Raw genomic sequence first — 26,562 nt, forward strand, 5'->3', positions numbered from 1 at the left:
TTGTTTGTTTTTTTTAGTGAGGCAGTTGGGGTTAAGTGACTTGCCCAGGGTCACACAGCTAGTAAGTGTTAAGTGTCTGAGGCCCGATCTGAACTCAGGTACTCCTGACTCCAGGGCCGGTACTCTATCCACTGCGCCACCTAGCTGCCCCTCACTTGCCTCTCAATCCCCTATGATATGGCTTCTGACTTCATCATTCCTCCAGAGTCACCAGTGATCTAACTGCCCAATTTAGTGGTCTTTTTCTCTATCCTCATGGTTCTTGATGTCTCTGTTCAGCCCTCTTCTTCATACGCTCTTCCTTTCTCCTGATTCTCCTCCTACTTCTGACTGTTCTGTCCTGGGTTCTCTTCTCTTCTTCCTCTGTACTGCTTCATTTGATGGTCTCATCAGCTCCAGTGGCTTTAACGTCATCTCTATGCTGATGATTCTTTTTTTTTTTTTAAGTTAAATTTTTTCCCCCCAATTACATGTAAAAATATTTTTTGAGTTCCAGATTTTCCTCCCACCTTCCCTTCCCTCCCTCCTCCCGAAGCCAGCAAGCAATTTGATATAGGTTGTATATTACAATCATGTTAAACATATTTCCACATTAGTCATGTTTTTAGAGAAGAATAAGAACAAAAGGAAAAGAAAACTCAAGAAAGAATATAAACATCAACGATCAAAAAAGCCACAACAAAAGTGAAACAGTGTGCTTCAGACTCCATAGTTCTTTGTCTGAATGTGGAGAGCATTTTCCATCACGAGTCTTTTGGCATTGTCTTGAATCGTTGTATTGCTGAGAAGAGTTAAGTCTATAACAATTCATCATCACACAATGTTGTTGATACTGTGTACAATGTTCTCTTGGTTCTGCTCATATCACTCGGCATCAATTCATGTAAGGCCAGGTTTTTCTGAAAGCTCCCTGCTCATCATTTCTTACACACAGCACAACAGTATTCCATTACAGTCATACACCACAGCTTGCTCAAGCCATTCCCCAGTTGATGGGCTCTCCCTCAGTTTCCAATTCTTTGCCAGCACAAAGAGAGCTGCTGTAAATATTTTTGCACATGTGGGTCCTTTTCCCTTTTTTGTGATTTCTTTGGGATTATAGACCTGGTAGTGATATTGCTGGGTCAAAGGGTATGCACAGTTCCAAATTGCTCTCCAGAATGGTTGGATCAGATCACAGCTCCACTAACAGTTCCCACATCATCTTCGACATTTGTCGTTTTCCATTTTTGTCATATTGGTCAATTAGATCGCTGTGAGGCGGTGCCTCAGAAGAGTTTTCATTTGCATTTTTCTAATCAGTAGTGATTGAGAACATTTTTTTATATGGCTGTAGATTATGCTGATGATTCTTAAAGTGACCTCTGCCAACCTCCAACCTCCCATCTCATATTGCTTTCCAGATGTCTCAAACTGGATGTGTGATTAATGTCTTACACCCTACATGCTGAGCACCAAACTCATCATCCCTTTCCCCATACAAACTGACCTGTCACTTTATATCCCCAACACTTATATAGCACACTGGTGCATAGTAGGTGCTTAATAAATGCTTATTGACTGATTGGACTCTTCATTTTGTTTTTCTTCCCTATCCCAGATGGTCCTCGGTCTGCAGGTTGGCGAGAGCACATGGAACGGCGACGGAGGTTTGAATTTGACTTTAGAGAACGGGATGATGATCGAGGTTACCGAAGAGTGAGGTCTGGCAGTGGTAGCATAGATGATGACAGGGACAGCCTCCCTGAATGGTGCCTGGAGGATGCCGAAGAGGAAATGGGAACATTTGATTCGTCCGGGGCATTCCTCTCCCTAAAGGTGAGTGCTTGTTTCCTGTCTGGGGCAGGGGAGAAGAGAAGAGTGACGGAATGAGGTATCGACTCGTGCCTGTTTCCTTGGTGCAGAAAGTACAGAAGGAGTCCATTCCCGAAGAACAGGAAATGGACTTCAGGCCGGTAGAGGAGGGTGAGGAGCGCTCGGATTCGGAGGGGAGTCACAATGAAGAAGCCAAAGAACCGGACAAGGTTGCCCGCAGAGATGGGGGAGCTGCAGGTAAGGGGGACTCTGGGAACTCTGGCCTCACTTTAATGAGTCATTTATTAGTAATTCAAGAGATCTCCCTGTCACAGACACGTCAGAAGAAACAGTCAGGCCGTCATCCCCCTGCGCGCAGCCAGCTAGCCCTTCAGAACGTCGGCCTCAGGAAGCCCTGCAGCCCGGCCTGTTGGAGAGGAGAGAGGAGAGCCAAATGGAGCAGCCGGAAGAGGAGAGCCGCTCCCAGAGCTCCCCGCCCACCCAGGGGCCCAGCACAGGGGAAGGTACTTGGCCGGCCAACTTAAGTTGAGATGATAAGACCCAAGGGTCCATTCTTTATTGGGAAATGGGATCTTGTTTGAATCTGATTATTACACTGCTTAATCACCATCATAATTACCTTTCTGTGGCATTTTGTAGTTTACATCTGTTCTCTTACTTGATCACCACAAAAGCCATGTGAAGTAGATGCTGATTTTATAAATTAAGAAACTGAGACAGAGAATCGGTGACTTGCCCAGGGTCACACAGCTAGGATCCAGTTTGAACTTAGTAAGTTTAGTGAGAGTCACTATGGGGACAACTAGATAGGTGGCTCAGTGGATAGAGCATCGGCTCTGGAGTCAGGAGGACTGACCTGAGTTCAAATCCAGCCTCAGATACTTGACACTTACTAGCTGTGTGACCCCGGGCAAGTCACTTAACCCCAGTTGCCTCCCCTCGCAACACTCCCCCCCCCCCCCCCCAAGTTACTATGTCACTCCCCATTTTGTAATACCCTTTAAAAGAGAAGTAAAGCCCAGGGGACAGTGTGACTTGCCCCTCTGCCCCATCATGTTCCTCCCTCATTAGCTTCTGGGAGTTAATGTTAGATAAAAATTCAGATGAGTTCAGTCATAATTGCCCCCAGGCCCCCAGTTAGGAAAATGCCTAACACTTAAGCAGAGCCTGCCTAACTTAACATTTACATTTATTTCTACGTATTCTGGGCCTCTTTGAGGCAAAAATTCAGTCTATTGGAAATGTTTGGGTCATGAAACAACTGATTGTGGTATACTGTCTGTGGATAATGAGGCAGGAAGTGGGAATGCTGGGGAAAGAATCAACCTTCTGGGGGAACTTGTTCTGCCCCAACATGTTTATAACATCAGTGACCCTCCTAGATGTCTCCCTTCTCTGCCACGGGATTATGATACTCACTGTGAGGCCAGTGGCTTCAAATCTCCATGCCTCTTTTCTTCCTTAAATGTCTGTGACCCAAAAGATTTGTAATAGTAACTTAGTGATTTGTTTTTGTTTTGTTGTTTTTTTGTTTTGGTTTGTTTTGTTTTGTTTTTTGCTGGGCAATGAGGGTTAAGTCTTGCCCAGGGTCACACAGCTAGCGTCAAGTGTCTGAGGTCACATTTGAACTCAGGTACTTCTGAATCCAGGGCCGGTGCTTTATCCACTGCACCACCTAGCTGCCCCCATAACTTAGTGATTTGTAAAATTGTCTGGCGAGTTTGAGTTTATTTTGTATGTACTTATCAACTCTTACTCAAAGACTGTGAAGATACTTCTGTAATGAGAATTTTATTGTATTGAATTACTGACTGTTACTTGAAGTTTAATATTTAATAATCATGTAGTGTGATAAAATTCTATTGTTGCAGTAGGTTTTGAATTGTCCCCAGTCTTTTATGAGGAGCTCTGACTTCATTAAATTTCCTCCAAAATGGAGGGGGGCAGAATAGTGAGATGATCTCAGGGTAATGAAGATGTGGGTTCAGGTGTGGTTGACCCTTTAACCTTTGAGGGAGTCACTTAATCTCTCCCATGCCCCAGGCAGAGAATTGGGGCTGCCTGGTATGGAGCCAGGTGGTAACCTGCATTTTAAATTTTCCTCCCTTAAGGCTTCTCACTGCTAATGAAATCACAGCTTCAGCCCCATTCCCTTCCCCTTCGTCCCCTGGCGCTGCGCCCCCCCCCCCAATCTGAAATAATTTGGACCTTTCCTATGGCTTAGAAATACTTTCTTTAAATTGTATTTTTTGGTAACTGATTGATATAGCTACTGTTTTCACAAGTTTTCTTTTATTAGTTTGCCTTCACTTGATGCAGAACTTCTAGTTAGTCTTCCTATCGGGCAGCCTAAATGCAGATATATGTTTTCCTGAGGCTTCACTGTGTATGCCAAAGGCTGTTCATGTCTTCCATGTCTTTCTCTAGAACTGGTCCCTGCTGTACAGTCTTTATCACAGAGCTCTTCAGACCCATCCTCTTCTGGTCTTCTTCTCCCCCCTCCCATTGCCAGTCCAGACCCTGCCCTCAGGCCCCCCCAGACTCCAGCCCTGGGTGCTCCTGGCATCAGTAGTGTTTCTGCAGATCCAGATGATGAAGACGGCCTCAAACACCTGCAACAGGTAATGTTAGGCATTCTTAGCGCTAAGCTTCATGGGAACTAGCAATGGTGCCCAAATAAACCCAAACAGAATGCTCTTTGATGTTTTAATCACCAAAAGGGGGAAGTGGTCATCGTGTCAGGTTATTTTTGCTCTTTTGAGTTTGCCCTTGGCTGTTTTTTTCTTCTGGTATGTGAAGAATGCAAAAATATGCTCCCTTTCAGCAGTTGTTAATGGGTACCATTGTCTTGATTTTCAGTTTAACTGGATAGTAAATCAAACTCTTAACCATTAAGTGGTCAGGATAGGAATATCCTGGTCTGTCATTATCTTTGAGGAGACCCTAAGATTTCCGTTTAATTGTGTATATGTTATTGCTCTTCAGTACTTTGAGATTTTCTTGCCAAAGGTACACTGGAGTGGTTTGCCATTTTCTTCTCCAGCTCATTTGACAGATGAAGAAATTGAGGCAAACAAGGCTAAGTGACTTGTCCAGGGTCATATAGCTAGTAAGTGTCTGAGGCTGGATTTGATCTGGTCTTACTGACTCCAGGCCTGGTCCACTGCACCACCCAGCTGCCCAATTGTGTATGTACTTATCATATTCACAATAGACAATTCACCTTTTACATACACACACACACACACACACACACACACACACACACACACACAGAGTTTCTCTAAGAGTTATCTCTTTGCAGAATGACTTATTTTTCCCTCCAATGTTTTATAAGATGCTTGTTGTATTTTTGTTAGTTGACCATTGGACCCTAATTATATTGCTGCTCCTCTTTTCGGGTCTATACATTTTCATTGGTCTTTTGTTAAAAGGTATTTTTCCTGTGTCTGTAGGGAGACAACTTGTGTCCTCATTCTTTTACCTCTGCAGCATTTGTGAGTCCCTACTCTCTGCTTCTTCTTGGGTGGGCTTCTCCTCGCTCTCCAATCATTCTTCATTTTGACTTTGCTTTTTGTGTATGTTGAGTGTGTGTCTGTGGCCTCCCCCAAAGGAATGTAAGCACATGCTTAATAAATACTTGTTGATCAGTTAATTGCTTGGTTTTATGACTACTTTCTTCTTATGCATTCCTTTTCCCTTCTGTTACAGCAAGCAGAAAAGATGGTGGCATACCTACAGGACAGTGCCCTGGATGATGAAAGACTGACTGCAAAACTCCAGGAGCACCGAGCCAAAGGTGTCTCCATTCCATTGCTGCATGAGGCCATGCAGAAATGGTATTACAAAGACCCACAGGGAGAAATTCAGGGTATGTCTGGGGCCTTGTGCTTTCTCTCAGGGAAGTGCCACCTTCCACACATATATCCCCTGGGCACCAGAAATATAGCCGGCCCCTGTAGAATTCTGTTCTCTGTCAGGACCCAGACATCCAGCAGCACCTCTCACTGTGCTTGGACAGGGCCTTTGCTCTCCAGATGTTTCCCCAAGTGGATGCTTGTTCCTTGTCTGAAGGATGAGGACCGTTGTCAGAAGTGGAACTTTTTGTTTCAACTCAGCAACTGATACCGGTCCCATTCTCTACTGAAGCCAGAGCACAATGGTTGTCCTTTCATCCTTTGGATGTTTTCTATATCTTACCTGAAGTGTGTCCCAGTTCCAAAAGGATCGCCACCTATATGTATTTATTTGGTCAGTTAGCTCCTAGTTCCACTGGTTGTATTCACAAATGGTTAAATAGTTGAAGTTAATCTCTTCTCAGGTTGCATACTTTCTTTTCCTAAGTCTCTCTGCTTTTGGGAAAGAAAATAAAAAAGTTGGAAGGGACTCATAGCATTTGGATTTTATCATTCTTCCAGTTGTACCTTTAATTACTGATTATTTGGGGGCAGCTAGGTGGGGCAGTGGATAGAGCACCGGCCCTGGAGTCAGGAGTACCTGAGTTCAAATCCTGCCTCAAACACTTAATTACTAGCTGTGTGACCCTGGGCAAGTCACTTAACCCCAGTTGCCTCACTTAAACAAAAAGTTACTGATTATATGAAGGGCCATTGATGAACTAATTGACATGTTATCATCACTGATGCTTTTACTGTGTGTGACCTTGAACAACTCACTTTACCACTTTGCTGCTTTGTTTTTCTCATCTGTAAAATGAGGGCCCTGAACCAGATGCTGTTGAAGACCCTTTCTGATTCTAAACCTTGGGACTATTTCTTGAGCTGCCAGTTAGACAGTTCAATAAGGGCCTGACAATTAGACTACAGAGAGGCAAGCACAGATCCCTGGGGTTATACTCATTTGTGCTTACATCTAGGAGAGTATGCCACCAGACTGAACTGTTCAGGTGACCTATAAAGGGAGAAGTGTTTATTGTAGACTGGGGTCAGACTCTGGGTATGGCTGATCCTGGAGTCCCTAACATTCTTTGTTTTGCTTGGGTGGTGCTACAGGTCCATTCAACAACCAAGAAATGGCAGAGTGGTTTCAGGCGGGCTATTTCACTATGTCCTTGTTGGTCAAGAGAGCGTGTGATGAGACCTTCCAACCCCTTGGTGATATCATGAAAATGTGGGGAAGGGTTCCCTTTTCCCCCGGCCCAGCACCTCCTCCACACTTGGTAAGTAACCTCACATTCATCTAAAGTACCCACAAAGCAAGTACCCATTAATTGGGAAGCAGAGAACCAAATTGTTGTTTGTAAGTATTATGTAATATTATCGTGCCATAAGAAACAGCAAATAGAAGGAATTTGGAGAAACATGCAGACTTGTATGGACTGATATAGAGTATTGTAAAACCAGGAGAAAAGATATACAGTGACCTCATGCATGTCCCTGAAAATGGTCATAATACTCTCATAGCCCAAGATCGTGGTGTCAGCATAATCTAGGTTACAAATGGAAGCCTGGGAAGTTAGTTTCCTGAAAGAAAGTCCAAGATTTGTAAGACCGAGATGAAGTTTTTAAAATGAGGCATTTGGGTCAAAATGACTGTACATTCCTTCCCATTCTTAGCCAAAATCTATGTTAAGATCCTATGTACAGTTTTCTTTTGTAGCACTGATAGGATTTTATGAAGAAAAATCTGGAAATATCACTGATTTGTACTCTTGCATTTCTGTACACATTAAACTGTACACAATTATTTTAATTCCAAATACTGTCATTGCGTTTTATTGCCATCATTTAGGCCTTTTTGAGAGACCAGTATTCTACTGTTGTGTAGAGAGGCATTGACTGTGTTTAATATTGGAGGAATGAGGGGCGGCTAGGTGGCGCAGTGGATAAAGCACCGGCCCTGGATTCAGGAGTACCTGAGTTCAAATCCGGCCTCAGACACTTGACACATACTAGCTGTGTGACCCTGGGCAAGTCACTTAACCCCCATTGCCCCTCAAAAAAACCAAAAACAAAAATATTGGAGGAATGTTCAGTTTTGTAGAACTATTTTTATGAATGGAGAACCAAGTTGATTTCTACCCTGATTTGAAAGAAGTGTTTTAAGTAACTGTCATGTGACTGACTTGTTAATAAGCAACATCTGGTAGCTTTAATGATCTGACTCTGGAACATAATAGCTTTAGAACTAGTTTTTCCTTTTTTCTTTTTTTTAAATCTTAAAAGTATTTTATTATTTTCCAGTGTCATGCAAAGATAGTTTTCAGCATTACTTTTTCTAAGATTTTGAGTTCCAGATTTTTCTCTTTCCTTCCCCCCCTCCCCAAGAAAGAAAAAAAAAATCTGATATAGGTTATATATGTAAAATCACATTAAATATATTTCTGCATTAGTCATGTTGTGAAAGAACCAGAACAAGGGAAAAACTTCATAAAAGAAAAAAAGTAGAAATAGTATGGTTCTATCTACATTCAGATTCCATAGGTCGTTTTTTCAGGATGTGGAGAGCATTTTCCATCATGTATTCTTCAGAATTGTCTTGGATCATTGTATTGCTGAAAAGAGCTAAGTCTGTCACTGTTGATCATCACACAGTATTGCTGTTACTGTGTATAGTGTAGAACTAGTTTTTCTTGAGCATCATTTAGTTCAGCCCTTAGAATATAAAGTAGATCAGATGAATAGAAAAACTAGAAGACTTACTGGGTTTGTATAAGATGATGATTCAGGAGCCTTCATCATTCCTTTGTAGCTTTCAGAAGCTAAGTTAACTAACTTGAATGCTTTCAGTTCTCACCTGGAGTATCGTTGTAGCCTTCCGTTGAGGTTATTCGATAGTCTCTTTCAGCTCTAAGGTATCCTTGACAAAGCTGCCAAAATACCCCACCATCTCTACAGTGCATTTCTAAGTGTCCAAGTCCCTGTCTTCCTTCAAGGCCTCCTAGAAGCCTCATTGAAACCTCCTCAGGTGAAAGGGCTAGCTTCCTCCTCAGATTGTGTTGTCTTACAGTCTCTTTTACTCTTATCACATGTGACCTAGTGACAGGTCGATAGCCTTTGTGGAAGCTGGGAGGTTCTCTAGCATCCAGCCCCCATGCTGTCATGGTCATACTTGATGTTTATTCAGTTGAGTTTGGATGAATTGCTGCCCTCTGGTGGACAGAGACTCCAATGTAAAGGAAACATGTCTCATTTAGTCTTTTTTTTGCCCAGAGTATCTTGAGTCCATTTTTAGCAAATCTCTTTCATAATAGGTATGTTCTTTTTTTAAACCTATAGTTTACTGTTATTAACTTCTTTAGTTGCCAGAGGAAAACTTGCTGTTAATGTTGTTTCTCTTGAGGGGTCCCTGTAGCCATCCTAATGTGGGTTTGGTTTGTTTTAATTTCTATATAAAAGTATACATCTGTATTTACATACAGTTTGTCAGACATATTCAGCTCAATTCTTTCCAAGCTATCATCCTTCACCTTGCTCCCTTTTACTGTTAAATCCCTTTAAAAAGGGCGGGGGGGGGGGGATCTCCACTTGCTGCTTCCCCTTTTCCCAGCTGTTTGCCCTCTTTCTTCTCATCTACTCTTCCTCCCTCCCTCCTTCTTTACAGGTTGGCTGTCATTGCCATCTCTTGTCTCAGTGTTCCCAACGACTTCTTCCTTGCTCAGTTTGTCTTCTCAATCCTCATCTCCCTTTAACTTTTGGCAGCATTTCCCTTTCTTGGTCATTCCCTCTTACTCAGCACTCTTTCTCGATGTTAGTTTTTACGATGTTGCTCCTCCTGTTTTTCTGACTTACTTTCTTAGTTAACTTTGCTGGTTCATTGTCTTTATGTACTTTAAACCTGGATGGCCATGCTAATCCCACTGTTTCCTGTGGGTTCTATGCAGATGATCCCCAAATTTGTCTATACTAGTTTTTTTCTTGGCAACCATTTCATAGCTCTAGAACCTCAAACTGGATATGCCCCAAACTGAATGTGCTTCTGTTGCTGTCACCCAACCCCCACACCTATCTTTGTTCCAACTTTTCTAATCCACCGTCCTCATGTTCATCTGTGCTTGAATCTTCAGAGGCATCTTGATTGTTCCTTTGCTATTATCATTCATAGCCAGGCAGTTGCCAGATCTTGTCAAATCTGTTTTTATACCATTGTCACTCACTGATCCCACAATGGTTCAGGTCCTCATCCTTTTTTCACCTAGACTGTGGTTTCCTCACTTTCAGTCTCTTTTCCCTGTTTAATTCATCCTATAAGAAAAAAATGCATTCTTTTTGACTCCTGGTGCCTCTACTTTCTCATTTAGCCCCACTTGTGATAAAAACAATCAAAAAAAAAATCCGACTACACCTGTGTGTATGTGTATGTGCGCGCGTGTATAATGTACTATGCTCACACACATAGTACTTAATCTTTATAGGTCTGAGTTCTCACTGAGGAAGGACTTTTTTTCACTAACTCTTCTTTGGGATCTTTGTTACTATTTCAGTTACCTCTCTAGTGATCTTCAGATTTACATGGCACATAGTCATTGTGTTTATTCTTTTGTCTCTACTTAGTTTTCTTTGCATATGTTCTTTTTTTTTTAAATAAAAATATTTTCTTATTTTCCACTTACATGTAAGGATTGTTTTCAACATTTGTTTTCACAGGATTTTTAGTTCCAAATTTTTCTCCCACCCCCTCTTCCCACCTTCTCCTCACAACGGAAAGCAATCTGATATAGGTTATATTTGTACAATCACATTAAACATATTTCTGCATTACTCATATTGTGAAGGAAGAATCAGAGCACAAGGGAAAAGCCTCAAAAAAGAAGGAAAAAAATAACAGCCAAAAAGTAGAAACAGTATGGTTCAATCTGCATTCATAATCCACAGTTCTTCTTTTTTGGATGTTGAGAATATTTTCTATCATGGTTCTTTGAACTTGTTTTGGATCATTGCACTACTGAGAAGAGCCAAGTCTATTCCCATTTTTGATCACACAATGTTGCTGTTACTGTGTGCAGTGTTCTTCTGGTTCTGCTCCTCTCAGTTAGCATCAGTTCATCTAAGTCCTTCCAGTTTTCTCTGAACTCCTCCTGCTCATCGTTTCTTACAGCACAATAGTATTCCATTGCATTCATATACCACAACTTGTTTAGCCATTCCCCAATTGATGGGCATTTCCTCGATTTCCAATTCTTTGCCACCACAAAGAGAGCTGCTATAAATATTTTTGTACATGTAGGTCCTTTTCCCTCTTCTATGATCTCTTTGGGATATAGACCTAGCAGTGGTACCACTGGGTCAAAGGGTATGAACAGTCCCATAAACCCTTTGGCTATAGTTTCAGATTGCTCTCCAGAATGGTTGGATCAGTTCACAGCTCCACCAACAAGCTTTGCATATATTCTAACAAATCTTCCTTCATTTCTATGATTTCTCTTTGTCATTTCTTACTATAGAGTAATCTATTCTATTTAATAATGCTATAGTTTTTTAGCTGTTCCCTACATGGTTGGTATCTAATTTGTTTCCAGTTCTTTGCTACTACAAAAAATATTTATATAAATATTTTGCCAATATGTTGGTCCTGTATTTTTGTCTTTGACTTTCTTGGGTTACATGCCTAGTCATGAGATTGCTGGGTCAAAGGCTATGCATGTTTTTGTTGTTGTTGTTGTTGTTTTGTTGTTTTTGTTTTATTTTGTTTTGTTTTGTGGGGCAATGGGGGTTAAGTGACTTGCCCAGGGCCACACAGCTCGTTAGTGTCAAGTGTCTGAGGCTGGATTTGAACTCATGCACTCCTGAATCCAGGGCTGGTACTCTATCCACTGTGCCACCTAACTGCCCCTGGTATGCGTGGTTTAATCACTTGAATAATTCCAAATTATATTCCAGAATGATTAGATGACTTCTCAGTTTCACCAGCATTGACCCAGTGTGCCCATCTTCTGACAGTCCTCCCCACCTTGACTGTCACCTTCTTTGTTCATTTTCAGAGTTATTTTCCTTTTACTTACACACACACACACACACACACACACACACTTATTGATTTTCAGTATTGTTTTTATGTCTTTTAGAGTTTATAATTATTTTGATAATTTCATATTCTTTGACCTCATCTATTGGGCAATAGTTTATTGTGTGTATTTTTGTCAGTTGAGTATCAGTGTCTTTTGTTGATGATGTTTAGTGCAAATCTTTTTCCCATTTTTTAAAACTCACATGTATCTTAGAAATAAATGCATGTAGCACTCTGTGGACTATAAGTGCATTTGTGGAACCCCAATAGAAGTGCATTATAGAATGCTCTGTCTTAATTAGTTAGATAAAAGTCTTTCTTTATTGATATTATTCATATAGACACTTTCTGATTTTTTTTTTTTGGTAATAAAAATTGTCTGGTTTATCTTTTAAGATCAAATTTATCCCTTGGGTTAAATCATAGTTTTATTTTTTATGTTGTGACCGTTTATATTCAACTTGTGCATCTGTTTTGTGGTTATTGTGCTATAATGTTTCATCCTTTCTTCCCAAAGCTGCTAAACTTATTCTTTTGACCATGACACCTCCCCAACCACCACCCCCACTGACCCCTATCAAAACCCTTTATATTTCATTAAATATTTCCTAATTGCATGTAAACAGATTTTTAACATTCAGGTTTTAAAATGTTGAGTTTTAAATTTTCCCCTCCTTCTCCCCTCCATCCTTGAAAAGCAAATAATTTACTGATCAAAAATCTCCAGTGATTCCTTACTGATATTGGATAAAATAGGCCTTCAGGTTCTAGTACCCTGGAATCCAAGGCCTTCCCCAGCCTTGACTGGCAAAGGACATCTTTGAAGTGTTATTTCAATTAAGTTCTTTCACAAACTGTTCCAGCCAATCTGAGCTTCTCTGTTCCCTGATCCTACCATAGTATCTTGTGCTTCTGTGCATTAATTCACTTCTTCCTAATCTCTTTTTTAGATCTTTCAGGGCTTGCTGCAGGGACATCTCAAGGGAGACTTCACTTAAATTGTTTTGTCCCAATATTTTTCTTACAAATACAGTATAAACTCTTTCAGAGTAAGGACTATGTTAGTATTATATTTTCCTAGTTGGTATCACTCTTATAATGCTACATACTATATTGTGTTGATCAGTCACATTAAAGTCTGCCACCCAATTAATTAGGTTCCTCTTATGAGCAATTAATATGGTCTAAGAACCAATTCTGCCTCCCCCCTGGGCAGGAATAGGTAGTCACAGGATGCTTTCATTCTGTCTGAAATATTAGGCTGACCTAATGTGGGGAATTGCTTTGCAAGGGAGGGAAGGTAGCATGTTTATATGCGGTACCTTTGATCTCCTATTCTGAATCTATTTCCAAATAGTTTCCATTTTATTTCTTATTTCTTTATACTTATTTTAAAATATTTATTGTTATTCTTTAATTTTGTGTTATCTTTTGCATTAGGCACTTCATTTCAGAAATTCTCAGATCTTAAAATTAACTGAAATCACAGCTGAATTTTCTGATACTTCAATAGATGATAGAACTTAAACTGTAGTAACCATGGTTTTTTTCTCATGAGAAGACATCATTAACTTCTCCTATTACATGACGTTGCTGTCAGGTTTTAAGTTGACCCATGATTTTTATGTTCAAGCATTTTCCTTGTGTCTAGGAAAATCGTTTTGTTTTTTAAAAAGGGGGGCGGCCTTTTCAGTTATTTGATAGCAGTCTTTCTACTACAGGGAGAATTGGACCAAGAACGACTGACCAGGCAACAGGAGCTCAATGCCTTATACCAGATGCAGCATCTTCAATACCAGCAGTTCCTGATACAGTAAGATATTTCTATAGAAATGAAGAGCTTATCCATACCGCTGCCACAGTGAGATCTAGGGTTAGGCTTGCTCAGGGTCATACAGCTAGTAAGTGTCGAATGTCTTAGGCCAGATTTGAACTCAGGTCCTCTTGAATCCAGGGCTGGTGCTTTATCCACTGTGCCACCTTGCTGCCCCCTAGGCTTGGATCTTGATCAAAATAGAAGTTACATTACCTTTCCTCTCTGCCACTGCTCCTTAGATAAGATAGCAAAAGGCTTTTTGCTCCAAGATCAGGGACTTCCAACCTCTTCAGCTTTCAGCACAAATAAATCTTTGTGCATCCTGGAGAGTGAAAAGACCAGAGGGGCAAGAACAAAAGTATTAGAAGTATCGTAGCCGAAGAAAGTTGACAGAGAAAGAAATCAGGGGGTTACATGGAAAAGCCAAAAGGGGGTGGGGGCAGTGAGGGTTAACTGACTTGCCCAGGGTCACGCAGCTAATAAGTGTCCTGTGTCTGAGGTTGGATTTGAATTCAGGTCCTCCTGAATCTCTGAATCTAAGGCCAGGGCTTTATCCACTGTGCCACCTAGCTGCCCCGGCAGGGGTGGGGGGAGGTGGGGGGGGGGGCTGCTTTTGGATGGATTCAGTTCTGGTTTCCAGGAAGTGGTCAGAGGTATTTTCTGCTGTGAATGGCCCTGGTCAGCTCGCACTCTGTCCTTTTGTCTAATTTTGGTTGCCATATTTTGGGGAAGAAATTCAGAAGTTGTCATGTTTCCAGGAAATAATAACCAAATGGTGAAAAGGCTTGGACCTAAACCAGGTCATGTCAAAAAACATTTATTAAGTCCCTGCTATGTACCAGGTACTTTGCTGTTTCCTAAGAATCTAAAGAAAGGCCAAAGGTAGTGCCTGCCCTCAAGGAGCTTATAGTCTAATAGAGAAAACCTGTGGATGGCTGTGCCCAGAAAGAAGGCACTAAAATTAAGGATGACTAGGAAAGGTTTCTTACAGAAAGTGAGCCTTTTGCTGAGATCTGAAGGAAGCTAGGAGGCTGTGACCATGTTCCTGTCGGTCCTTTGTTTTTGAGGTGATGGTGTGACTTGCAGTGAATTGGATTGAAGTGAGGGAGGGCTGTGCAGGGCCACTAGCCTCACTCTCTTCTCTGGCAAGATACACATCAAGACTACTGGAGATGGCCCCAGATGTTTAAGGCAATTTGAGTTAAGTGACTTGCCCGGGGTCCCACAGCTAAGTGTCAAGTGTCTGAGGCTGGATTTGAACTCAGGTTCTCCTGACTCCAGGGCCGGTGCTCTATCCACTGTGCTGCCTCGCTGCCTCATTCCTATCTTTAGAAATAGTAACGAACATAGTTTTCCTGTTTAAAAGTATTCTAGTTAAGCTTTCACCTCAGAAAACTTGGTTGTGAAATTGTGAAACACAAAGAATCCCTTCAGAACATGAGCCCTTTTAGCAAAGGTACTCACATGGCTTCGGTTCCCTTTAATGCTTGATTCCAATGTGGTTTTCAGTTGTTTCCCGGTATAGGGAGGGAGCATCTTCTGTCTTTGAAGCTTGGGTTTAGTTCTTTGTTGTGACCAGTATAGGTTTTTACTGCTTGAATTGGGAAACTGTGGCTTCTGTTTTGGCTTTGTCACTAATGAGGAAGTGGTTAAAGACGAGAATTTGATTCGAGGTTTATAGGGAAAAGGTTGGTAACTAGTCTGTCCCTAAACCTGAGACCCTCAAGCAGTGTGGTGTCAGAGAAAGCAGTGAACCTAGAGCCAAACGTCTTGCATTGGACTCTCACCTCTGCTCCCTCGATTGCTTCCGTGCCCTTGGGAAAACATTTGACTTCTGGGCTTCAGGTTGCCCCTAATGTCCCTTCTAGTTGTTAATAATCTCAGTTCAGCTTTGTCCTTTGTGCAGCTAGACACCTCCTTTTCCTTCTTTTTGAAGACAACAGTATGCACAGGTGTTGGCTCAGCAGCAGAAAGCAGCCCTTTCGTCTCAGCAGCAGCAGCAGTTGGCACTGCTTCTCCAGCAGTTTCAAGCTCTGAAGATGAGGTCAGTGTTCATTTCAGTATTCTATCAAAAAGTCTCCACTTTTATATTTTAAAAGGGGGGGTTAGATAGACAGAAACAGTGACTTATTTCCACAAAGGATGAATCTGAATCTCCCCTAACAGAAAAATAGGTGTTTTCGGGGTAGGATAGCCCGTGGATGGATAACTTTGAACGGGATTATAGATCAGTCTCCACCTGCAACTGGCCATCGTGGCATGTATTGGTCTTATTTTTGAGTTTCCCCAAGCAAAAGCCCTGTCCTGAAGCAAAGGGGCAGCCAACCATTAGGTTGGAGCTAAACCAAGTTGGGCCAAGAACCTGTGATTGAATGAATTCACACTTAATTCCCTTCATAGTTGAAAAAAATCAGTTTGAAGGGAATATTTTACACAGTGACAACTCTCAGTCATTTATCTTTTAGAATGGGGTTGGTGCTAAAATGGTCCTGGGATTCAAAGATGTGCTTGCCTCTTCTCCCAGGGGCTTAATCTAGTGCAAGATTTCTGTACACAAGCAAGAGAAAGTCAGAGCTGGCTTTTACAAAGCTTGGTGAAACTAGAAATACACCTTTATTTGGTCTTCAGCAATGGTGGACTGTGTTTTTTCTCTTTTGCAGAATATCGGAACAGAATCTGATTCCATCCGTCACTAGGTCTGTTTCAGTTCCAGATACCGGCTCTATTTGGGAGCTTCAGTCAGCCACTTCACAACCTGCAGGTGAAACTTTAGTCTTTGTCCTCCATTGCCACCATTACTGAATTATGGTGGGGTAATGCAGTTGTTAAAAATGATCAAAAGGAGTCACCTTTTGCTAGTTCTGACCAAGTCGAATGGATGGGAAATAAAATATGAGACTCAGGCTCTCTGTTTGCCTGAGCACCAGTCCAGTTTGATAGCATTCCTGCTCTTGGGTGTCTCCCTCTGTGATACATGCTTAGCAGTTCTGGAAACAACGGTGACAGCCAGTATGGAAAGGGATCTTGGTTGCCCTCCATCTCCTTAGGAGAAATAGAGGTTCAGGTAGTAACCCCTCTTTCAGCATTTTATGATTTAAATCATGCTTATGATTTCTTGATTGCTGACAGATACACACTGTGATGAGTACACACTGACCTGGGCCTGAGTGGAAGAAGGCAGAGTAATTTAAACACCTTAAGCTTTTGCCTGAAGAAACGTCAGTCTTGTTAGCATCATGATTTTTTCAGTGGTACTGACTGATTGGGGATCCTAGAGAATTAGTTAGTCACTGAGCCGCCTGTACCGTATGTCTTTCAATGAAGATTGGCACGGAAGGGTCCTAACAGTCACCCTCACACACAGCCAGATGGGATTGGTGTGGTAGTCCTGCCTCATGAAGGGTACAAGAAGCTTTTTGTTTGTTTGTTTTTTATTCAAGTTTTCTTATACAAAATGGCTAATATGGTAATGTCTTACATCGTACATATGTAACCTATATCTGATTCCCTGCCACCTCAGAGAGGGGGGAAGGGAGGGAGGGAAGGAGGGATAAAAACTGAAGCCCCAAACTATAAATCAAAACGTTTATTACTTAACAAACAAACAAGCAAACAAACAAAACCCAAACCAAAACTTCAGTACAAGAGTCCTGAGGGATAGAATGGCTGTGCGCCACATGGGAAGGCCTCTGGCCTCATGGCGGCTTGATGAAGCATTGGAAGCAGGCTTACTCCGAACAAGTCGGTGCCCTTGGAGGGACACCACAGATTCCTTGATACACACGTGAGGCAATGGGAAATACAGAGTGATGGGAAAGCGGAACGCGGTGCTTGTTGGTTCCCCGAAAGATCCCTGCCCAGTTTCTTCTGAGGCCAAAAAGCCACTGTTTGTTTTCTTGTTTGTTTGTTTGAGACTGGTCCCGGTTTTTCAGTGTCCTTGTCCGTTGTGGACTTGAAGGTTTTCTCTTCCCAGAACCAAACCAGGGGCTTACTAGAATATTTCAAGTGTGACTCCACTGTTAGGGGAGGGGACAGTTTCCTTTCCTCCCAAGTACAGAACCAGATCCATACAATGGACGGGCTTTTCAGATTTCCTCTGGGTGTTATTTACTCGGTGATTCGTGTGTGTTGTAATCACTCTCGTTTTTCCCCAATTTTACAGTCTGGGAAGGTAGTAGTGTCTGGGATCTTCCTCTTGACACTGCGGCTCAGGGACCAGCTCTTGAACAGCTTCAGCAGCTGGAGAAGGCTAAAGCTGCCAAGGTCAGAGACTGTCTTTACTGCAGTGGTGACTTACTGCATGCACTGTGCGTCCTCTCCTCCTTCCAGTTCGCCCATCCTTTTCCCATCCCCCTTCCCCCCCAAACAAACAAACAGAGCCACCTATCACTTGCCTACCATGGCCAGAACACTACCCACCTGAAGCAGAAGGACCCTTCGTAGAATCAGTAAAGATGATCAGTTTGGGACGAGTTCTCAGTGGAACTTGGTTTCTCTCACTTTGCAATCATAAGTAAATTGTTCATGCCAGAAAAAGCCATTGTCATGAACATTAAGACTACAAAAGGCTTACTTATACTCTGGAGTTTAAGGAACCTCTGTTTTTAGTGGTTTATCCCTAACAGTCATGTAAAGATTATGGTGGTTTTTACTTAATAATAGGATCTTGGGTGTGCTCAAAAGAGTGGGGTTTAAAGGGTTGACATTACGGTAGTAATTTGTCAGAAGTTGGGTGTCCCTCTGTAAATCAAACTCTTCCTGGTTTCCGTTTCTCCATTAATGCTCTACTGTCTTTGTCAAGACTCAGCTTAGACCCATCCTCCAAAATTCTCAAACTGTGATGATCATTGTCTACCTCCTGTCAGAATCACAGAAGAGAACTTCAGAGTTGGAAGGTGCCTCTACACTCCCCTAGTCTGACCCACGCCTGGCCCAGACCCTCCTCCATAGTATGCCTGACAAGTGGCCAGTCACTAATCCACTATTGGAAGGCTTCTACTCGGAGAGAACCTGGGTCCTCCTGGGATAGCCCCATTCATTCCACTCTCAGATTGCCGTCACTGTCGGCAGGTTTTGTCTTGTTAGGTGCCTGAAGATGACTAGAAGCTGGTCATGGAGCACGTTGCTATTGAAGTTGTCAAATTAGATTCATATCAAGGATACACGTCTTGTGCTCTCTGGTCAGAAGTTCCTTTGTGCTATATAGAAACCACCATGTAGAAGCTCTTTTGCCTCTGTTTTGCAATGGAAATGAATGTTTCGGTAATGGTCAATTGATGAAGAAATTTTGGGGAGGTAAAAATTGGAAACAAAGATTAGCTAATTATTGTAGAAGAGCTTCAGGCTATTTTAGGTTTCCATCTATGGTTCCAAAGGAGCTAATGCTAATGAGAATTGTGACCAAGGGTGTCTCCTTGAAGTTCTGCCATGGATGACAGGACCTGCACATTCCTGTCTTAGTTCTTTATGGTCTCTTCATGTGGTTTGTGTACAGCTAGAGCAAGAGCGGAGAGAGGTGGAGCTAAGGGCCAAGCGAGAAGAGGAAGAGAGGAAGAGGCAAGAGGAGCTCCGGAGACAGCAGGAAGAGGAGAGGAAACGACGGGAAGAGGAGGAGCTGGCCCGCAGGAAGCAGGTGAGGAGGGGGCCTCAAAAGCTACTATCTGAAGACTCCTCATGTCCACTCCTCACTCCCAGAACACTCTGAAAATTGAGATTTAGTCAATTAATCTGATGAGAGACACATTTCCATTTTATTTGATCCACTTTTTAGATTAGAAAGGTTTATTTTGAATTATCATCTTATGTTGGTGTAGCTTTGTATATGTTTTCAAAAATGAGGAATTGTGCCAGAAAAAAGTTATTTGAATTAGGTTGGACTATACACTATCTTATCTTTATCAGCAGCTCAGTGTGCCTGCCACCTAGTAGGTGGTTAGTAAATGTTGATTGATTGACTGATTATTCCACTGTTAAGTCTTTTTCTCAGGATAGGGGAGGAGAATAAATGGGATGATCACCAGAAAGAATACTCTTTAGAAAACTGAAAGGGCAGAATTAAGTAGATAACTGTCCAATACTCTCACAACTGAGGGACCATTGATTAGAAATTCTGTGGCTGTTTAAATTAAGTGAGAATTTCTAGACTATAAGTATATCATGTAGATAAGCTTATATCCTTTGTACTTGTATGTTTTTTTAAAGCTAATTTTTGCTTTGTCTTGAGTGGAAGATTGTTTTTCTTTTGAAGTTCTGAAGAGTCAGACATACACAAACATAACTGATTTTTATTGTTGGTTTGGTTTAGTTTTCTTTTAAGTAGCCAGGAGTAATATTAGTAACATTAGGGCTGTTGAGAGAGTTTTATAAGTATTATCTCATTTGTTATATTAGGAAACTAAATACAACAAAAAAGATATTTCTGAAATCAGCCATTCACCAAATGCTTATTAAATATTTATGTACAGAGGATTCTGCTAGGTGCTGGGAAGATGACAAAGTCTGGAGAAGAGATGGTCCCTTCCTTCATAGAACTCGTGATCAAGAAGGGGATAATAGGGGCAGCTAGATGGCGCAGTGGATAGAGCACCGGCCCTGGAGTCAGGAGGTCCTGAGTTCAAATCCGGCCTCAGACACTTAACACTTACTAGCTGTGTGACCCGGGGCAAGTCACTTAACCCCAATTGCCTCACCAAAAAAAAAAAAAAAGAAGGAGATAATACATAGACCTGTATAAATGTCCTTCCTACATGGGATTCCATAATCAGTGGAATAGAACAAAGTGCTTGTGGCATCAAGGAAAGCTTCCTGGAGGAGGTGGCATTTAGGTTGGGCAAATTTGGTCAAGGGATGCATGGGATTTTAGTGGGTGAAGAGTGAGTCAGGAGAACATTCTAAATGGAAAGAGTAAAGACAGAAAGGTGGGAGAACTTGGCTCATTTTAGAACGGCAGTGAGTCATTAGCTTGGCTTGTTTGTAGAGTACAAATTGGGGCACACTGTTGAGATCATGGCCAGCTGCGGGAGAGGGCACTGAATGCTGGGAGCACATGAGCACTGACTGGGCATGATCCTGAGAACCTCTTGGCCAGTGCCAGGGGACTTTCCTTTTAGCCTTCCAGCACAGAGGTGTGCGCATGTGTGTGCACGCACGCTTATACATGCTTTGTCCTCACAAATTCAGCTACTGGGTTTTTGCTCCTGATAGGATCATAGCATTGGAACAGACTTTTAAGGTGGTAGACAACCATCACAGCTCCCTACCCAATATCCCCACTACAGACACGTCACCCATCTTCTCCCAAACTCTTCACTAACAAGTTGCCAACCGATTACATTTGTGACCTTATCTGTGTCCTTGAAGCTTCTGCTCTTTGGTTTGAGTTGGGATTTCTAGAGCCACATGGGGGTAGCTCCCCTTCTACCTCTGAGCACTTGGGATATGGGGAAGCAGCCAGTCCTCTGCGGGCCTCACTGTCCCCTGTCCTCAACTCTTCCTCCTATCACACTGCCCTTTTAACCGTCTTGATCACCGTCCTGGGTGTATTTCAGTTTGTTGGGGGCCCTCTAAATGTGGTCTCAGAAGGGAGCTCCCTCCAGACGTGTTGGGGTGCGTAGCATGCTCCTTTCTTGCCTCTCTTTGCTGGAGCCTCAAATGGCATTTTCTTTTTGGCATCTAACACAGATGCTTGCAGCCCATGAAAACCTGCAGGCCATGCTCTCCGTTCCCATTATGCTTCTTCTACAAGGCTGCCCCCTGGTGGTCCAGCCCACATTGGGCCTCCCCTTTTCTGCAGTACTTCATTCTGTTCTTTTGGGATCTACTGTCACTCGTAACACCTCACATTTTGTATGATTTCTTCTGTGCCTTTTTTCCAGCCAGAGAGTAAGCAGGGCAGGGACTCTTCTTGTGTTTGCCTCTTGCACCTAGCACTGTATCATGCATGTTTTAAGAGTTCAGTAAATACTTGCTAAATGTTCCCGCTTCCTCCTACAATTCCATTCTTATATTTATTCCTTGCCCCCCCTTCCACCATGTTGCCATATTGACTTGAGCCCACCTTGGTTGTAGTGTCTTCCGTAGTTCCACAGTCACTGACTCTGTGTCTGTGAGAGCCATCTCCCAATTAAGTCTTTTTCAGTTAGATGTCCAGAATCCTCTTCTACATGTCTCACAGAAACGAACCAGTCAACAAGCGTTTATTGAATGACCTCCTTTGATGTGCCAGGCACTCTGTTCGGTGCTTCCAAAAGGAAACAGTGCCTGCTCTACATTGTCAGGGGAGAGCATGTGTGTTGGTGGGTGTTTGTGAGTGTGCACACACATGTATTAACAAATTCCAAATGAATAGGGAAGCCGGGCATTAGCACTTGGAGGAATTGGGCTCCTGTAGAAAGTAGCATGTGAGCTGCATTTGGAAGGAAGTTAGCAATTCTCTGAGGTGGCGGGGAGAAGGGAATGTATTCTGGGCATGGGTGGGTGAGTAGGGGAAGGGAGAGACAAATTAGAGGTAGTGAGATGGGAGACGGAGTGCTATGTATGAGCATACAGAGGGGAGTTATGTGTGATGGGGCTGGAGAGATGCTGGGCCAGGTTTTGGGGGGCTTTAAAACCCAACTAACAGTTTACATCTGACCCTAGAGGTATTAAGCAGCTACTAGAGAGTATACTTGAGGAGGCAAGTAAAACAGGTCAGACTTGGACTGATGGAAAGTGACTGGCTGCTTTGGACAGTGAGAACAGTTAGAGGTCTGTGGCCACAATGCAGGCCAAGAATGGTGAGGACCTGAATTCAGGTGGTGGCTGTGTGAATAGGGAATAGGGACAGGATGTGGGAGAGATTCTTGATGTAGAAACTGAAGCATTTGACAACGGATAAGAGCAAAGAAGAAATCGAAGAGAATGCTGAGATTATAAACCTAGGAGATGAGAAGGATGGGGGTGTCTAAGACAGAAAGAGGCATATTTGGTAGAGGGGAATATTTGAGGGAGAAAGGTAAGGACTTCTTTGAACATGGTCAGTATGAGATGTTTCTGGAAAATTCTTGTTGAAATGTCCAGTGGACAGTTGTTGACGTGGGCCTGGACCTCAGGAGAGAAACTATGGCAAGGTATCGTCAGTCACATAGAGAGGTGATAATGGAACCCTTTGTTGCTGACGGTCTCCATGAGATTAGAGGACCAAGGCAGAGCTTTGGAGGAATACCTAGAGTTAGGGCATGGGATACAGATGACGAATCAGCACTCAGCTGAGTAGGAGCCCTCAGCAGAGGAAACTTGAACGAGAGCATTGTGACAAAACCCAGAGAGGAGAGAGCATCTAAGAGTACAGAGAGGCTGTCTAGTAGCATCAGATATACCAGAGGGGTCGAGAAAGACAGCCTACTTTGTCGAGTGAAAGACTACTTCGGGGCCAAGCACTTTGAGTGGAGTGATGAGGTCAGAAGCCACACTGCAAAGAGTGTGTTGGAAATGATGTGTGGTTGGTGCCCTGGAAGAGCAACAGTGAGGAGATCTGCGTTCTCAGCCAGGTGCCGCCATCGCTTTGGGAGATGGACATTGCAACTTTGTGTAAACACCCCGAGCTCAGGTTAAAAATGAGAGCTTAAAAATACAAAGGGAAATCCCGGCTGCCAAGGGCTTCCAGGGGCAGATCTAGGCTTCCCTAATTGTTACCTGGGTAAATTTTGTGGCCCTTCTTTGGTCACACTGTATTTATTTATTGGAGGAAGAATTCTCCATTGAGAATTATCGTTCATTAAAGGATTTTCTAGATTCTTTCAGCATATTCATATATTGCCAATACAAAGGCTGCTTCACTTTGGACTTTGAATTGACAAATTATAGACTTCCCTCGAACGTCCTTTTGTCCTTCAGGAAGAAGCCCTCAGACGCCAGAGGGAACAAGAAATGGCTCTAAGACGACAGCGAGAGGAAGAGGAACAACGACAGCAGCAAGAGGAAGCACTTCGAAGACTGGAGGAAAGGAGGAGAGAGGAGGAAGAAAGGCGGCAGCGGGAAGAGCTGTTACGGAAACAGGTGTGTGTGTGTAGATTTCACCTAATTTCTTATTGGAGATCAGGGAACAAATGGTTGTTCAAAGAAAGGATTCGATAGAATGGATTCTTATGAAACTTTTCAATCAAGGAAGCTGAAGTGGCAGCTAATTGCAATTAAGATTCATACAGCTGCAGATTGAGAGCTAGAAGGACCCAGTTTTACAGTTGTGGAAACTGAGGCCCAGTGAGGTGACTTGACTTGTTCAAGATCACACAAGTCATAAGTGGCAGAGCTAAGGAATTGAACTAAGGTCCTCTGATTACAAATTCAGGGCTCTTTGCCCCACCCCACACTTAGCGCAGTGCTTGGCACATTTGTCATTCAGTCGTGTCCGACTCTTTTGTGACCCTGTATGGGATTTTTTTTGCAAAAATACTGGAGTGTTTTGCCATTTCCTTCTGCAGTGAATTAAGGCAGAGATTAATCAGAGATTAAGTGATTTGTCCAGGTTCCCACAGCTAGGAAGTATCTGAGGCTAAATTTGAACTCTTCTTTCTGACTCCAGGCCCAGCTCTCTAGCCACCGAATCACCTAGCTGCCTCTATGCTTGGCTCATAGTAGACACATAATAGTTATTGACAGACTGATTCCATGCCTTTTCTCACTGCTAAATTACCTTTCCTGGATCCAAAATTTCTTTTGACCAGTAAAATATATTCCACATTTATTCCTTTTTTCTTATTCCTTAAGTATTATTTCTAGGACATATTGTGATTGGAATTTTTCAATGTAATTAACTTTTTTAAATGTTTTGTTTATATTATTTTTAATTTATGGAATAAAATAAGTATTTCCATAACATAGTATGATAAAAAACTGCACATGAAACTGCAAGGCTGTTATGTACAATTTGCTATTCCTTTTAAACATATAATTGTTATCGTGTCTTTTTTTTCCCTTTCCCCCAGCTTCACTCTAGAGACAGCTACTGTTCTATGCATACTTGTGTTTATCAGTTCTTTCTGTGGATGCAGTTAGTGTCTTCCTTCATATGTCCTTTATAGTTAATTTGGGTGTTTATAATAGTCAAAATGACTTAGTCATTCACAGTTCTTTAATACAATATTGTTGTTACTGTATACAGTGTTCTCTTGGTTCTGCTCCTTTCACTCTTCGTTTTTTCATGCAAGTCTATCTGTGTTTTTTCTAAGATCATTGAGCTCATCATTTCTTATGGTACAGTAGTATTCCATCACAACCGTAAACCACTACTTGTTCAGCCATTCCCCAGTTGATGGGCATCTCAGCAATCTCTAGTTCTTTGCCACCACAAAGATTGCTGCTATAAATATTTTGTAACATAGAGGTTCTTTTCCTTTTTCCCTAATCATCTTTGGAAATAGACCTGGTAGTGGTATTGCTGGGTCAGAGGGTATAGACAGTTTAATGATTCTTTGGGCATAATTCTAGATTGCTCTCCAAAATGGTTGGATCCATTCACAATGCCAGCAACAATGAATATGTCCTAATTTTTCCATCTCCCCCCCCCCCCCCAATATTTGTCACTTTCCCCTTCAATCATTTTAGCCAATTTGATAGGTATAAAATTATATCATGGTTATATTAAGTTTCATTTCTCTAATCAGTAGTGATTTAGAGCATTTTTATATGACTATAAGTTGTTTTGATCTATTTCTCAAAAAGCTTCTTGTTCATATCCTTTTATCATTTATCAATTGGGAAATGACGCATATTCTTATAGATTTGACAAAGTTCTTTATGTATTTTAGATATGAGACCGTTATTTGATAAAATATCTATAAATTTTCTTCCCCTCCCCCCAATTTTCTGTTCTCCTTCTAATCTTAGCTACATTTGTTTTAATTATACAAAACCTTTTTAATTGAAGTAATCAAAATTATCCATCTTACATTTCACTCGGCTCTCTGTCTCTTGTTTATTTATAAATTGTTCACCAATCTATGAGTCTGATAAATAATATTCCATGTTCTTCTAATTTCCTTGTAATATTTTTCTTTACATGTAGGTCATGTGTCCATTTTGACATTATCATGGATAATGGTGTAAGATACTGTTCTGTGCCCAATTTCTGCCATACTGCTTTCTGTTTTTTCCAACAATTTTTTACCAAATAATAAATCCTTATTCCCAAAACATGTCTTTACACTTGTTAAATACAAAGTTACTGTATTTATTTGCTGTTACAAATTGTATGTCTACTCTGTTCCATTGATCTGTCTTTCTATTCTTAGCCAGTATCAGATAGGTTGGGTTTTTTTTGCAGGGCAATGAGGGTTAAGTGACTTGCCCAGGGTCACACAGCTAGTAAGTGTCAAGTGTCCGAGGCCGGATTTGAACTCTAGTACTCCTGAATCCAGGGCCGGTGCTTTACCACTGCGCCATCTAGCTGCCCCCAGATAGTTTTTATAATTACTATTTTATAATATAGTTTAAGATGTAACGCTGCTAGGCCTTCTTCCTTTACATTTTTTAAAAATTAGAGCCTTTGATATTCTTGACTTTTTGTTCTTCCAAATTAATTTTATCACTTTTACTAATTCAATATAATAAATTTTTTGGTAACTTAGTTGGGAAGGCATTGAATATATAAATTAGTTTAGGTAAAATTAACTTTTAAAGATCACAAAATCACTTCTTTAGTGCAGTCAACAGCATTTAGGTTTGGATAAATTTGAACTGTAAGGCATTATATGCCTTCATCTCTGAAATAAGAGGCTCTAGTCTAGTCCTTCCAATGACTGACTTGACTGTCTGATGTTGTTTGTATTACTTTAAATTATTTGGAAAAAGTACTGCTTGGGGTTGCATGGCTTTTAAAAGCCCTTCCAAGGCTATGATTCTGTATGAAGTCATTTCTCTATAAGCATGCAGTCAGATATATGGATTGCAAAGTATGAAGACAGAATGAAAGAGGAAGTGCTTGGAGT

The 26,562-nt window shown here is 41.7% G+C and overlaps 1 protein-coding gene across 1 annotated transcript in view; it reads left to right on the forward strand.

The window, feature by feature from the left end:
* Positions 1-26,562, forward strand: part of GIGYF2 (GRB10 interacting GYF protein 2) — a 171,239-nt gene that overhangs the window by 115,237 nt on the left and 29,440 nt on the right. Inside the window, 12 exon segments of the mRNA XM_043999298.1 lie at positions 1,601-1,818; positions 1,905-2,052; positions 2,130-2,318; positions 4,243-4,436; positions 5,527-5,686; positions 6,828-6,994; positions 13,503-13,594; positions 15,534-15,641; positions 16,258-16,358; positions 17,760-17,860; positions 19,092-19,229; positions 23,471-23,632. Of these exon segments, the coding sequence (XP_043855233.1) occupies positions 1,601-1,818; positions 1,905-2,052; positions 2,130-2,318; positions 4,243-4,436; positions 5,527-5,686; positions 6,828-6,994; positions 13,503-13,594; positions 15,534-15,641; positions 16,258-16,358; positions 17,760-17,860; positions 19,092-19,229; positions 23,471-23,632 (1,778 nt within the window).

Source organism: Dromiciops gliroides, chromosome 4 (assembly GCF_019393635.1).
Source record: "Dromiciops gliroides isolate mDroGli1 chromosome 4, mDroGli1.pri, whole genome shotgun sequence".
Lineage (NCBI taxonomy): Eukaryota > Metazoa > Chordata > Mammalia > Microbiotheria > Microbiotheriidae > Dromiciops > Dromiciops gliroides.